The 13,975-nt window shown below is 41.3% G+C and overlaps 1 protein-coding gene across 4 annotated transcripts in view; it reads right to left on the bottom strand.

Moving 5' to 3' along the window:
- CNKSR2 (connector enhancer of kinase suppressor of Ras 2) overlaps positions 1–9,123 on the bottom strand; it is a 296,606-nt gene extending 287,483 nt beyond the window's left edge. For all 4 annotated transcript variants that reach the window (XM_075539028.1, XM_075539029.1, XM_075539030.1 and 1 more), the window contains exon 1: positions 8,572–9,123. In XM_075539028.1, coding sequence (XP_075395143.1) covers positions 8,572–8,635 — 64 coding nt within the window. In that variant the 5' untranslated portion in view covers positions 8,636–9,123. The remainder of the gene's footprint in view (positions 1–8,571) is intronic.
- Positions 9,124–13,975: the final 4,852 nt, after the last annotated feature.

Genomic DNA, 13,975 nt, shown 5'->3' with positions numbered 1-13,975 from the left:
AGAGTTTCATTTACATTAAAATCAAATAAGAAATTAAATATATCCTTAAAGTTTAAAAAATTCCATCATGTTGAACTTTTGTTTATAGTTCAAATCAGGGTACAACTGCAATCCATTGTTTTGCAGTACTAACTAGAACATTTTCCACTTGAAAGGGTTGTTTTATTAAGAGTTAATAAACTGGCATATCTATAAGAATGCCTTCAAATTTTCAATAATTCAGAGTTATATTTCAACATTGCTAAATTTCAAGGGGAATAAAAAGATTTAAAAAAAAAATCCCTACGACTTGCCTACTGGTGGCTGTCTAGTAGCTTATAATTCAGAAAAAAATCCCTATGAGGCACCAATGAACTCTCTACATGGGTTTTCAAAAGAATCCTTCAAAAATTAATAAAATTAACATATTTTGTTAAAGAATATTAGAATTTTTTATCAAAGTCAAAGGGAATATGAAAATTGTTCATGAATGTTCATGTAAGATCTACCTTTATAGTATATGAATGATATTCCAATAAAAGGAATGCAAGTAAGAATATAAATATAATAAAGAAATATAAGAAATATATAAATATAATAAAGAATATAAATATAATAAAGAATATTATACTAACAAGCTTTTTTCCCATTTTATCCTCCTAATTAACAAAGGGCATTTTATTTTCACAAGAAAATATGCCTTTTCATTTCTTAGATGAGCTTTTTTAAAAATAAGAAAACCATCTTTAGGCATTTTATAAATTCTGTTAATAATATAGAGCATCCATTTACAAACATAAAAATGAATAACAATTAGAAAATTTGTTAAGTTAGTCTAGAAATTTTAAAGGAATACAAAGACCTAGGAAAAGGAATGAGTTTTGATATTTAGATCATAAGTATTTTCTGATTGTAGTAGCCCATTTGTGACATGAGCAAATAATACTTATAATTTATAGCATAAACACAGAAGTGCTATGGATTCCTGAAATTATTACTATTTCATAACAGAGGAGTCTAAATGATGACAGGTCTTTAATTTGGCCAGAGCCAAAACTATGAAAAAGTCCTTTCACTCTAATCTGCCACACAGCATACACCGTGGCAATGAAGTATCCATCAGAGCATTATAAGGAACTTTATATGCAGCATGTAGGAGAGCAGATTTGCTGACAAATCAATAGCCCGTGAATGTATTTTTTTATTCCTTCAATCGACAAATATTTTTCGAACACTTACTTTGGACCAGAAACTCTCATATGTACTGTTATGGAAAGCAAGCAATATTTCTGCCCTCATGTACCATAAATCTAGTGGGGAAGCTAGACAGCAATTAAATGAGCATACAAATTAATGTGCAATGAAAACTGGCAAATAAGACAAAGGAAATATACACAGCACTGAGAGAGCATTTGGCTTTCTTTGGAAGGTTTAAGATCTGAAGGAGGACTAGAAATGAACAGGGTGAAGAAAGGTGAAAAGAGAACATTAAGTACAAAGCTGAGAGAACAGGAAGGACTGAATGTTCAATGTAGCTTGTACTAGGAAAGGGGCTTACCTCACAGGCAATAGCCAAATATTCAAGCATCTTTTAGGCCATGTTAGGTAGGGCTCTAATCTTTATCTTAAAAGCATGGAGAAACCATTAAATCGCTTTAACCTGATGGGGCTAGAAAGCGAGGAGGACAGGCTCAGATGCGAATCAAGATGTTCATCTTGACTACAGGTTGATGGGTAGATAAATCAAAATTAAGATGCTACAAATTATGACCTTAACTGGAAAAAAAAGAAGCTATTTTCCCCTTTGTAATAATGGGAGAAAAAGAGAAAGCAGAGTACATTAATTTTACCATTTCTAAACCCAACTACCATTTCTCCAACTCTTCAACTGATGCAACCAAAATTGCTGAAGTGAACATACTCATAACCCTGAGAGGTTTGGGGAACGTAGGTTTAAACAGCCCACTGCAAATGGGACATTCCTATTATATCTGGTCTCAGCTTTAAAATCCTGCCAATTTTGCTTCTGCGTTGTATATATAACATCCATGTTTGTTTGAATGGAAGAATGTTTTAAAATACTTAGCAAAATTAACCCTTTTGGTTCCTTTGATCACATGACCTGAACAATGTGGCATTTGAAGGACCTGAATTCACTCACTGAACATTAGTCAATGAAATTATACTGAATTGAATACTATACTTGTTCTTCAGTCAGACACTGGACCGTGACAGTCATAAAAAATAAAAATGCCTTAGAATCCATTATTATCAATGTATTCAGCCTCTACCACCTTCCTTTTAACAGTACAGATCATCCACTCTTCTGGAACGCTTCATCTTTCATAAGCTGCATTACGTGTGAGGTGCTGTCAGTCACACAGAAAGCTAAAAGTCATTAAGAACATATTAAGTCCTAAACTGAGGTTGCTCTGGTATAAAGGAAAATTATAATATAGTACTGCTTAAAGAATAGCATCAATATTTAAATTTCCATCTCCATTCTTCACATAATAATGTGTATCAGGGCAACTCTAAATATCCAGCAACATAATGTTAATGATGTAATTAATCATTAAAATAACTCATTTTAACATTATTTCCAAATTATTCCTGAGAAACAGATTTGAAACAGCTGTACCAATTCAATACACATTCTTTGTGGGTTTAGTTTTGGCAGCCAAAGTTTTATAATGTGGTATTTATTTAAACTCAGGACACGATGAGAGTTTTATTGTCTTTGTGAAATGCAGATTTGTTCTTGTACTTTTGTGCCACCTACTCATGCTCCTCCCTCACTTTCCCTGTCCTGCCCACCTCTTGCCTTCAACCACACAATCCTAGACACAACCTCTCTCTGGTTAATCACCCCATCTGAACTCGAGTCTCTCGCTGCTCCTCTCCATTTGGAATACATATCCCTTTTGGAGGATGCCTGAGTTAAATAAATAAAACTGTACCTTCCCCATATACGTACCGTACCCTTTATTGACTTAGTAAATACACGATCTTTTCTTTCGATGGTATTTGTGTACCTGGATAAGAATGCACTTAAAAAAATTACCTAATGCCCTAGTTTATCGCCTGTCTTTGCCTTGAGGTAAGTGTCCTTGCTATTGTTGTCCCTTAAAAAGTCTAATTCTCCCAAAGCAAAAAAATAGTTTATTTAAACAATCCATGAAAGCACTCTCCATACAGACCTATTGGGTAAATAATAGCTAAAGGCTAGAATTAACCAAAACAAAACAAAAAAGTCCTCACTGTCATAAAGTCAATGCCAAATCATAACAACCCTACAGGACAAGGTAGAACTCTCCCTGCAGGTTTCCAAGACTGTAACTCTTTAGAGGAGTAGAAAGCCCCATCTTTCTCCCATGGCGAAGCTTGAACTGTGGATCCTGCTGTTAGCAGCCCAATTTGTAACACAATGCCACGAGAACGCCTTTTAAAGGCCAGAATACAACCACATAAATATACTGTTCCTAGTCTGCACTGAATTATGAGTGTTTTCTTAAGGAACACGTGTTAATAACACCCCAAAAAATGTTTCTTGTGAACTAAACTCTACATCTAGAAACTAAATTCATCCTTTGTGTAAAATTATAAAAACTCCTGTTCTCACAAAATGTCAACTCCAAAGTAGATTCTTACTGGTGACAATACAATCACTTTGCAATTGCAAAAAATATATAATTTTTCAAAATAAAGTGATACAGCCAATAGGATGCTGTTTAACATTTCCCCTTATACTTGTAAATTCCTGCCCCAAAGTTAATCTCTCAAGTCCATTTAACTCAAAATGTTGATGTTTTCCTTTGTCTAATTAAGATGCATTTTACTCTCAGCTCTGAGCCTTAGAGGGGGAAGGAGAGAAGCAGCATACCTATCAAAACTTCTTTGCCTTCTCAGATACATTCCCCTCCACAGCACTAACATTTCTACTGAATCAGCCTGATTTCATCACCGCACTTCCTCTATTACAGGGTTCTGTTCAAAACACTGGTTTTATCGTTGTTTTCCTTTTTTAATACCTAAAATAGTGTATTACAGTTCCTATCCTCAAGATGGCTGAGTCATCTCAGGGCAGAAATGAGAAGTCAGGGAATGCTGCTTGAGGAAAACGAATAGAAAATGGTTTATAGAAAGCAAGGCAGGGAGGGGCAAAGCAGTTGAATGTTGGATGATTTGAGAATAGGCTGTTGTAAAGATTCAGATCATTTTAATAATGATAATAATATAAAATTGGTTTGAGCTAGTCATAAACACTGTGAGAACACTATCAAAAAAAGGGGGGCCTGTTGTTTGACTCTGAAAATAATACCTAATCACTTTATTTGACCCAGAAAAGAAAATACTCACTGGAAGGATGTCATAGAAAGAAGCCTGGTCCTGGAAAATAAATTTAGCTTTGTCATGTGGATATTTTGAATGAGCCTGAGTTGAGAAAGGTGTAAGTAAAAAGTTATAATTATTTGGCATAAAAAGGACAAGGAAAATAAATAATAAAATTAGTAGAAGCCCTAAAGTGTCCAGATGGCTTTGTTATATTTCACTTGGCAAAAAAGGTAGAAAATTATTGGTGACTCACACAGTTGCCGATTATGAAATATTTCCAGGTCCTGGAAGTGAACACATAGGAACTAAGAAAATAAAATGTCATATAGATTAGTAGACCACACAAAAATTAGAAAGTTATTGACCTACTTTTCTGTCACTTTTTCCAATACCTGAGCAGCTTTTACTTACTTTGAGAAGGATTTTTACTCCACAGTTTTGTCAAGCTACATGAGAAATGAATGCAATTTCCAATTGTAGACTACTGGTTTCAAGATGCTAAAATGATGAGTAGTTAATTTTCTCCAAAATTTTTACAAAATGAATTTTTTGAAATTCTGAAAATCTGTGAGATATTGGCAAGTAACCAGAAGTACTATCAGGATAGTCAAGAATCTGCCCATTTATCTGACTTTTGAGGAGTTCGTATGCTTACTAATACTGACACTGGTATTGTGTGACAGCAAATATTCACTCAGAAAAAAAATTCAGCAAGTAGTAGACATTATAAATAGTGGAGTTGGGGTAAGCAAATAAAAATATGCAAGCATTTTCATTTACCTTTAACAACCATTAATAAATAGATCGTATATTTCTAAGTCCCCCAAATTTATCACAAATAATTGGGAGGTATAAATAGTCCTTCTATATAATCTTGATTACATGTTACCCACGTTTAATAATTTTGTCAGCCTGGTTTTCTTTTTCCCTTTACTTCCCTGATAACTTGAGTTTCTATATTCTATAACTCTATTACTTCTATATATTATCTTTAATCATAAGTACACAGCCACGGAATTCTTATATGCTTACTGATTCCTTTTCTGTTCAATAAAGAGAAAAATACCCTTGAAAGGGCATAAATCATGTATCTTATTAAACAAGAGTTATAACAATTTATGATTTGGAATAGCTGAAAGCATAGGCTATAAGCTTAAAATGCTATCTATAATTTTAAAGGATGATGAAAACTGTCACATCAATAAGGGAGAGAATGCTCTGGAAAACCCCACCATGTTGTTGAAAAGTTCTGCTCATTACCATCTTTTGAATACTATAAACCCAAACCAACCAAATTCTTTGTCATCAAGTTGTTTCTGACTTGTAGTGACCTGTAGAGACCCTATCGGTCAGAGTACAACTGCCCCTATGCGTTTCCGAGACTGTAAGTTTTAAGGGGAGTAGAAAGCCTCCTATTTCTTCAGCAGAGCAGCTGGTGGTTTTGAACCAATGCATAACCATTATGACACCACCTCACTTAATGTTGTATAATATACAGTGTGTGTGTGCTAGAACCCTAGCCATTATGCAATGCTAAGTGATATTTATCTGTTCTAGAGTTACAGCTTAATTAGCAGCTGACTTTTAGACCTTATTGCATCTGAGGATGGCATGAAACCCGCATTTTAAATGTCTTTTTTTAAAGTTTATTTAGGGAACATGGTCCAAATTCCAAAACCAAAGATTCCAAACTCATGGTAAAGGAACACGGTAGAGAGGGAAAAAATACCTGAGGTAATGGTGTAAATTACAAGCTGAGGAAATGTTCCATAGTTTTAAAAGCTTATTTCACCTAATCTCTCCAATCCAATTCATATGTCTTATGGAAATTCCAGCGGTAAGCTGTTTCGGGCTTGTAATATCCCAATAATAGTACCAGTTATTCTCTTTTAGTCACATTATATGTACAAAGATATGGAAATTGTATCTTGGTTACCCCCTGGATTTGTTCAAACACCTCACAAAATACTTTATCAGCAAGTATGAAAACAAGTTAATCAACTTAAACAAAACAACCACTTTGAATCACAGCTAAAGATGTTAGCCCAGCTTCAAAGAAGCTACATTTTTGGGTGGAGAGGTTTTAAAAGAACTAGTGGGACTGGAAAATTAAGAATGTGGGTCAAAACATGTTCCACTAGGTTCAGTCCACCTACATTGCTGAGAGAGGGGAAAGTGCAGAGGTAACTTGTGGGGGAGGGTAGGAGGTGAAGAAGATGGAGTTATACAGTGCTGGTCAGGGAGCATTCTGGGAATTGGTGAGAAGTAGGTAATCTTGAAAGGTAATATGACACCCAGGAAGCCATACAGATCGGTTTTTTTTTTTTGAGTGTTTCAGCAACAGACTGACACTAAAGTAACCTTTTAGATAAATTCAGAGAAATGGCTGTTAGGGATTGAATTGTGTTCTCCCAAAATGTGTTGTGAATTCTAACCTGGAGTTATAATCCCATTTGGGAAATGGGTCATCTTTGTTATGTTAATGAGACTGTATTAGTTAAGGGTGGGTCTTAAATCAACCACTTTTGAGCTATGAAAGAGATAAAACAAGCAAGGAGGAGTGGAGATAGAGAAAGACACCAAATCATACTGAGGACCTTTCTGAGCCAACAGAAAGAGAAAACCCCCTTAGAGCCTGCACCCTGAATTTGGCCCTCTAGCCGCTCAAACTGTGAGAATAATAGATTTGTGTTTGTTTATTAAAGTCATCCACTTGTGGTATTGTTGTTACAGTAGCACTAGCTAATAAAGACAGGTTTTAATTAAGCAGCTCACTTCCTGCATATGCCTTAGCCCTTTCTTCTCTGTCGGATTAATCGAAATGACAGCCCTTTGACTGTATCTGAGAATCTAGCATGGGTGGGTGAGGGTGGGAATCATCGGGAATCTAGGAAAGCTGTTATTTCATAGGCAAATATGGGAAATGAAGACACAGTAAAAGATGAGCCGCTGCAGGACTTTGTCTTAGTCATCTTTATAACCCCCATAGCACCTTAGCACAATGCACCACACACAGGGGGGCCATCGATAATGAATTTGCTTCAATTCTATTCACTCACATTTGTACTGTGCTTTGCAATTGCAAAGCACTTGCCACCAAAGTGAATGCGGGGGGGGGAGTCAAGGGATAAAGGGGGGGCAAAATGGATCAAGAAAAATCTACAAGGATAAGCAATGAGGCTGAAAATAAATTGGGGAAACAGCTTCTCCCTTTCAGTGGCCATCCCTTCTAAGCACCAACCTTCCTTCTAAAGACCCCAGGGGAGCTTCCAAAGTCTCATTGCTCCACAAGCCCCAAGAAGAGGGCTCCCTTCTCTTCTCAAAGGGCATTTCCCAATATCAGAAGCCTTCTGTCCCTGACTCATCTACCTGGAGTTGGTGACCAAGATCAGGCACCAGCAGGGCACTAATAACCCCCACGTGTGGCCAGGGCACCCTGATCCGTCTGTTCAAACCCCTCTAAGCATCCCCCAAATCCTTAGGGTGGAGTTTGACCTGGGGATGAAACGTGGAAGGAGGGGGGTGGTCCTAGTGGTACAGGAGGGGGTGGGGGAGTCCCTCCATAAGCCCCTTAACTCAGACAACAGAGGGAGATAGTGAGGCAGGAAAGCCCAGGGAAAGAGAAAAAGCCCACGTTTTCGACCAGGAGGGCGAGCTTCTTGGTGGCTATTCGAAATTGCCAGGTTAGGGAAAAGGAGATGGGTGAGAGCCAAGAGCCGCGGAGCGCCTTTCTGGACCCGTGGTGGCCCCCAGCCGGGTGGCCTTAGCAGCTGCGGGGCCCCGGACTGCGCAGGAGGAGAGGTCCCGGGGGAGGCAGACTGGCCTCTCCCAAAGCGGCAGCGGCGCCCTGCAGCCTCCGCAGCCCGGGGCGACAGCGGGCGGGTCAGCCCCAGAACCAGATGGGGGCGGCCGCCTGCTGACCCCATTACTGGAGCGGAAAAGTTGCGGGGAGAGTTGGCGCCAGAGCAGGCACCTGGGCAGGGATGGCCATGGAGGGGGCGTCAGGTTTCCCGGGAACAAAGGGGTCCGGGAAGCGAGGCTCTCCGGAGAGCAGGTCCAGGTCCGGGGGGCGGGGGGGGGTCTCCTCCCAGCAATGGGGTCGGGTGGGGGGTGGTTAGAGAGGGAAGCCGGATCGCCTAGTCCTCTTGGCCCCGGGAGCGAATCCCGCCGTCCAGGCTTCAGCGGGGTCCCGATCTCCCAGCCCCGCCTAGCCCCTCTGGCGCCCTGGCCTCCGCCGATCCCAGCCTCGGACCTTACCTTTCATCCAGTCCACCACTTGACTTGGAGACCATTTGCTCACTGGTTCCATGATCAGAGCCATGGGGGCGGGATCGGTTCCGTACAGGGCGCGGGGCTCCGCCACCAAACGAACTCCGCAGCCCAGGCACCCTCAGGTGGGGTCCCCCGGGCGACCGCTGCCTCGCGGGGCGGTCGGTGCAGAGAAGGTGGCTTTTGTGTGTCCCGGCTCCCGGCTGTCAAGACTCTCAGAAGGAGCTGCCTGCGAAAGGGACCGCTGGAGGGAGGGGAGTGCGCGGGGTTCGCGGCTCCACGCCAGGGAGGCTCGGTCAGTCGGTCGGTCGGTCGGTCAGCGGTGAGGGCTGCCGCTTGCCTCTGCGGCTCCGCTCCGGTCGCCTTCTCTCCGCGCCTTCAGTTCATGACTTGCCCGGCCCCAGGGTCGCAGCGCCGCCGGGGGGAACGAGCCACCGCCGCGCGCCCGCAGCCAACTTGCCCCGCTCGCCTCGCGCGCGGGAGTGAAGCCCCCAGCACGACACGCTGCCCGGCGGAAATGACGAGGGGCCTCCTGCCACCCAAAATATCTCCCTGCAGCCCGCGTGTGCGGGGCGCGCGCGCCACGAGCCCCCCGCCCGCTCGCTCGCAGCCGCGCGGTCCCGCCCCCCGGCCCAGCGGCAAGCGCGCCCGGCGCGTGCGCGCGCGCGCAGCGACGGCACGAGGCGAAAGGCGCGCGGCCCGGGGCCGGAGTTTGGGGGTCTCTCAGGCAGTGGGTGTGTTGGGCGCGGACCGCCGCCAGTTCCACGTTCGCGCCCCAGCGGTCGCTGGCGGAGGGTGGCGGGAGAGAGATTGGCGCGAGCGGGGCTGCAGCGCCCGCCTGAGCCCTGGCCCGTCGTCCTCTCTCAGGTGGGGTGCGGGCGTGGGGGTGGGGTCGTGAGGGGGTGCGGCGGCGGCACCGACCGCCCGCCAGTTGAGCACGGACGGTGGCGAGGCAGCTGTGGCCGCCCCGGAGGCTCCGCGGGCGGAGCGCGGGGGCTTCGCCCGGGCCGGGGTTTCCTCGCTCCCGCCCTCGCCGGCCGCTGAGTAGGCTCACGAGGTGATTCCCGAGCCCCGGGGCCGCCCGCGCCACCTGGTCACGGGGACCCGCCAGCCTCAAACGCAGGAATGACGTGGCGGGGTGGATCTGCTGTCGAGGGGCTCCCCAGCGAGGACCAGGGGCCCGGGAAGCCAGGCGCTTATTCTGTCACCGACGAGCTGTCGCTGGTGGCTGGTCTCCTGCGAACCTGGCGCGATCCGGGTCCCCCATCACCTTCTGCAACTTTGGGAGCGAGCCCCAAACCCTAGCGACAAGATACTGTTTCATGTCGCATAGTCTTACAGAAGCACTTAAAGATACCTAACTGCCGGCTTTCAAATGAGTAGCAATTTGTCAGCCACATGCCACTTCCAGATTCTTTTTCTTCCAAAAGCTGACAAGACACTTGGTGACCCTTAGATGGAGTTTGCCTAATGAAACTGCTCGTTAAAGTACAAAGAAGGAATTCCACAAATTCAGCCACCCTTGCAGATATTGGCGCTGTCATTCCTAAATAGCTCCATTTCTATGACCATTTACAAAGTATCAATAGAATTTCCCTTACGAGTTGAGCTACTAGCCACAAGGTCGGCAGTTCAAAGCGCCAGCCTCTCCGTGGGAGAACGTTGAGGATCTCCTGCTTCTGTGAAGAGCCACAGCCTCGGATACCCACAAAAGCAGTTCTACTCTGTCCTATAGGGTCGCTATGAATCGGAAGCAACTGCGTGTCGGTCGGTCAGTTGGTTGGCAGGAACCCCCTGTTCCCTGTTCAACTTTGTGAGATGCAGAAATGCCGCTCTTCTCAACTGGCACACCTGCCCATGTCCACAACCCCTTAACATATTTAAATGTTTTCATGGTAATGATACAAAGCAAAGTTGTAAATGCTCTGTAGTTAGGCTTATTATTTACCAAAACAATCCAAACTAAAACCAAACTCTCTGTAATCCAGTCCATTCCAACCAGTAACAACCTTATACCTGGTTTCAGAGGTGGTAAATCTTTCCGGGAGTAACCAGCCTCATCTTTCTCTCCCAATGTCTGGTGGGTTTTAAAAGTCCACCATTCGGATAGCAGTCCAATGCTTAACCCTCAGCATAACTACGGCTCCTAGTCTTATTTAGTGTAACAATATAAATTTAACAGTAAATTGGAAACACATTTGGAAGACTCTAGGCAAGTCTAGGATCGGGATACAATTTGGGCACTTTCCTTTCCTAATCCAGATCATGGTTTTGATGGAAAGTTTTTTCTTGGCTGACCGGGTGTGAAAGATTTTGTATTGTGGAGTGCTTATATTTCAATTGAGTCTAAGAACGAACAGTGTATCAATATGTCTAGAAAAGACCCGTTTTAGCCTCCATAATTTATGGAGTAGCTTAAATTTTAATCCCATTATAGTGTGAATCATGAGTTATAATCATATGGTGATTTTAAAAGTTATTTTATCAAAATAATAAAACTAACAATAACAACATTTATTGAGCACAGTGCTTAGTAGTTTACATACATTTAAGCTTACAACAGCTCAATCAACAGGCATTTTAAAGATGAAAAAAAATACTTTGTCACATTCACTCCCTATCCCCGAGCCTATTTTACATAGTTGAATAAATTATTTTTTTAATAACCAAGAAGCTCAAAGAGGGTAGGTAATTTTTCATAGGTCATAGCTTAGAATTTGAATACCAATACTAAGTTTAAGTGATTCTAGGATACAAACTTTGGAAATTAGTTTTAAGGTTTGTTGCCTGTGTCAGGAGATTAACACTATCAGCTAATGGAAAATCCATTGAGTGTTAGCTAACTTAACCAGCAACTGAAAGAATAGGAAATGACCAAATTTGGCCAAATGATCAAACTGTACATCAAGACCAGCCTTAATTGTGTGTGTAATTAATGGAATATAAATCAAAACAAAAGCCAGAAGACCAGAATGAAGTAAAAGCAAAGGAGATGCATATTTCATTAAAAGTCTAGTGCCCAAAAGATGGTAAAATGTATTTAGAGAAAGAGAATTTTGAGGAAGACTATATATCAGAATTAAGTTGTGCACATGCTCTGGTCCTATATAAGTCACAGTAAGAATTTAATTTGCCCCAACTGAATTAACTATAAAGATGAATTCTAAAGACTGAACCAAATATGAATGTGGAGGTATAGTGTCTGATAGATTTTACCAAGGCCTTAAGCGTTTGACCCGAATCCTCTTCCTGGAACTTTCTCCGACAAAGTAACATAGCCTTTGATTCTGACAATATGATAGGTATTATTTCTGTTAATTTGTTCAGAATATAACATTTGTCACTTCAAGTATTCTTCAGTTTTGAAGGGCAGAAGAAAATAAAGTGATTAAATCAATATTTCCTTCACTCTTTTAACTCCAAGTGGGTCAGCTAAAGTTCCCTGCTTTTTCTTTCCACAATATCTCACATAAACTAGTTGATTTGTTATTATTCAAAATGTTAATACCTTGCTCAATTTTTAAAGTATAGGATAGTATAACTACATATAATGGTCTTTAATTTTGGCTTTTATTTCATAATTCAAAGGACTGAGACTATAGATGAGAAACATTTCTTGTCATAAAGTGCATATTAAAATATAATAAATTAGAGAGCATGATGGCACACATACATCAACCATCTAGAAACAAAAGCCAAAGTGTAATTCTTTAGAAGCAGCCTTAGATTCTTTCTGGAAGCAGGCAGAATAGAAAGAAAGGTTAAATTAATTAAATTAACTGGGGATATAAAACATGTGAGTTGTTTGTAGTCATAACAAAATAAATCACTTTTAATCTCTTTATTCAATGTATGACACTAATTAGTATAACATTTCTTTTTTATCTTTTTCTCCTCCAGATTTAATTAAAAATTTAAAAATTGGACCAAAATATTCTCGAGTTTATAGTATAAAGATTCTATTTAGTTTGGATATGGAATTTATAAATGGTCCTCTGACTGGTATCTGAGTGATAAATGGAAGATTTTCTATGGGTTTACTGAGGGTCACTGTCCTTATTTTTCAACCTAGGTTATCTTATAGGGATCTTCATGAAAATGGTTGAGATCTGAGCTACTAACCAACAAAAGGTTCACAGTTCAATGTCAAGAAGAGGCATTTTGGAAATAAATAAGGCCTGACGATCTGCTTCCAAAAGGTCATAGCGTTGAAAAACCTATGGAGCATTCCTATTCTGTACACAATAGGTTCACCTTGAGTCCAAATAGATATGAAGGTAAATAACAACAACAACCTTTACTTACTGTTTCTGCTGTTAGCAAGTTTGCTGAGTCTAAGGCAGTGGTTCTCAACCTTCCTAATGCCGCTACCCTTTACTACAGTTCCTCATGTGGTGACCCCCCCCAACCATAAAATGATTTTCATTGCTACTTCATAACTGTAATTTTGCTCCTGTTATGAATCAGGCGACCACTTTGAAAGGGTCATTCGACACCCAATGGGGTCGCGATTCACAGGTTGAGAACCACTGGTCTTTGCCATGCAAGTAATTTTAATACGTTTTTATTATTTAGACAAAATGTCTTTCCGAGCCCTTTCTAGTGATTTTTACCTACTTGCTTAGATTTTGTATATTTTAAATAGTTGTCCATTTAATTATAGATTTTAATAAGTAATGTATTTCATAAATTATTTTTTATGGTTCTTTTATAACTGGGTAGTGAGCAATAACAACATAGAGAAAACAACTATGATATATTAGTAACAAAACCAAAACCCACTGTCACCTAGTGATTCTACTCACAGTAGCCCTGTAAGACAGCATAGAAGTGCCCTCTAGGATTCCCAAGGCTGTACATCTTAACAGAAACAGACCGCCACATATTTCTTCCACATGAGCTTAGTGCATGTCCTAAAACAGACCACACAAGGTATGTAGTAATTGTCTGTTTCCAAATGAATTCTGACTCGTGTTCTTTTTAGGGGCCATCAAGTCAGTTTTGACCCATGGCAGACCTTATGCACAAGAGATAATAATGCTGCATGGTCTTGCACCATTCTTGCAATTGTTCCTATGCCTAACAGCCCATTGGATAGCCAATGTGCCAGTCCATCTCATTTCTCTTGTTTGCTGACCCTCCACTTAACCAAGCATAATGTCCTTCTCCGGGAATTGATCTCTCTTGATCATATATCCAAAGACAAAGTCTCATCATCCTTGACTCTGAAGAGCACTTGAGCCGTACTTCTAAGACAGATTTGTTTGGCCTTTTGGTAGTCCATGGTACTTTAAATATTCCTCTCCAGCATCACAATTCAAATGCATTGATTCGTCTTTGGTCTTCCTTAGATAATGTCCAACTTTCCCATGCATATGAGGAAATGCAAAAC

This window comes from Tenrec ecaudatus, chromosome X, assembly GCF_050624435.1.
Source record: "Tenrec ecaudatus isolate mTenEca1 chromosome X, mTenEca1.hap1, whole genome shotgun sequence".
Lineage (NCBI taxonomy): Eukaryota > Metazoa > Chordata > Mammalia > Afrosoricida > Tenrecidae > Tenrec > Tenrec ecaudatus.
This window is presented reverse-complemented; position numbering and strand designations above follow the sequence as displayed.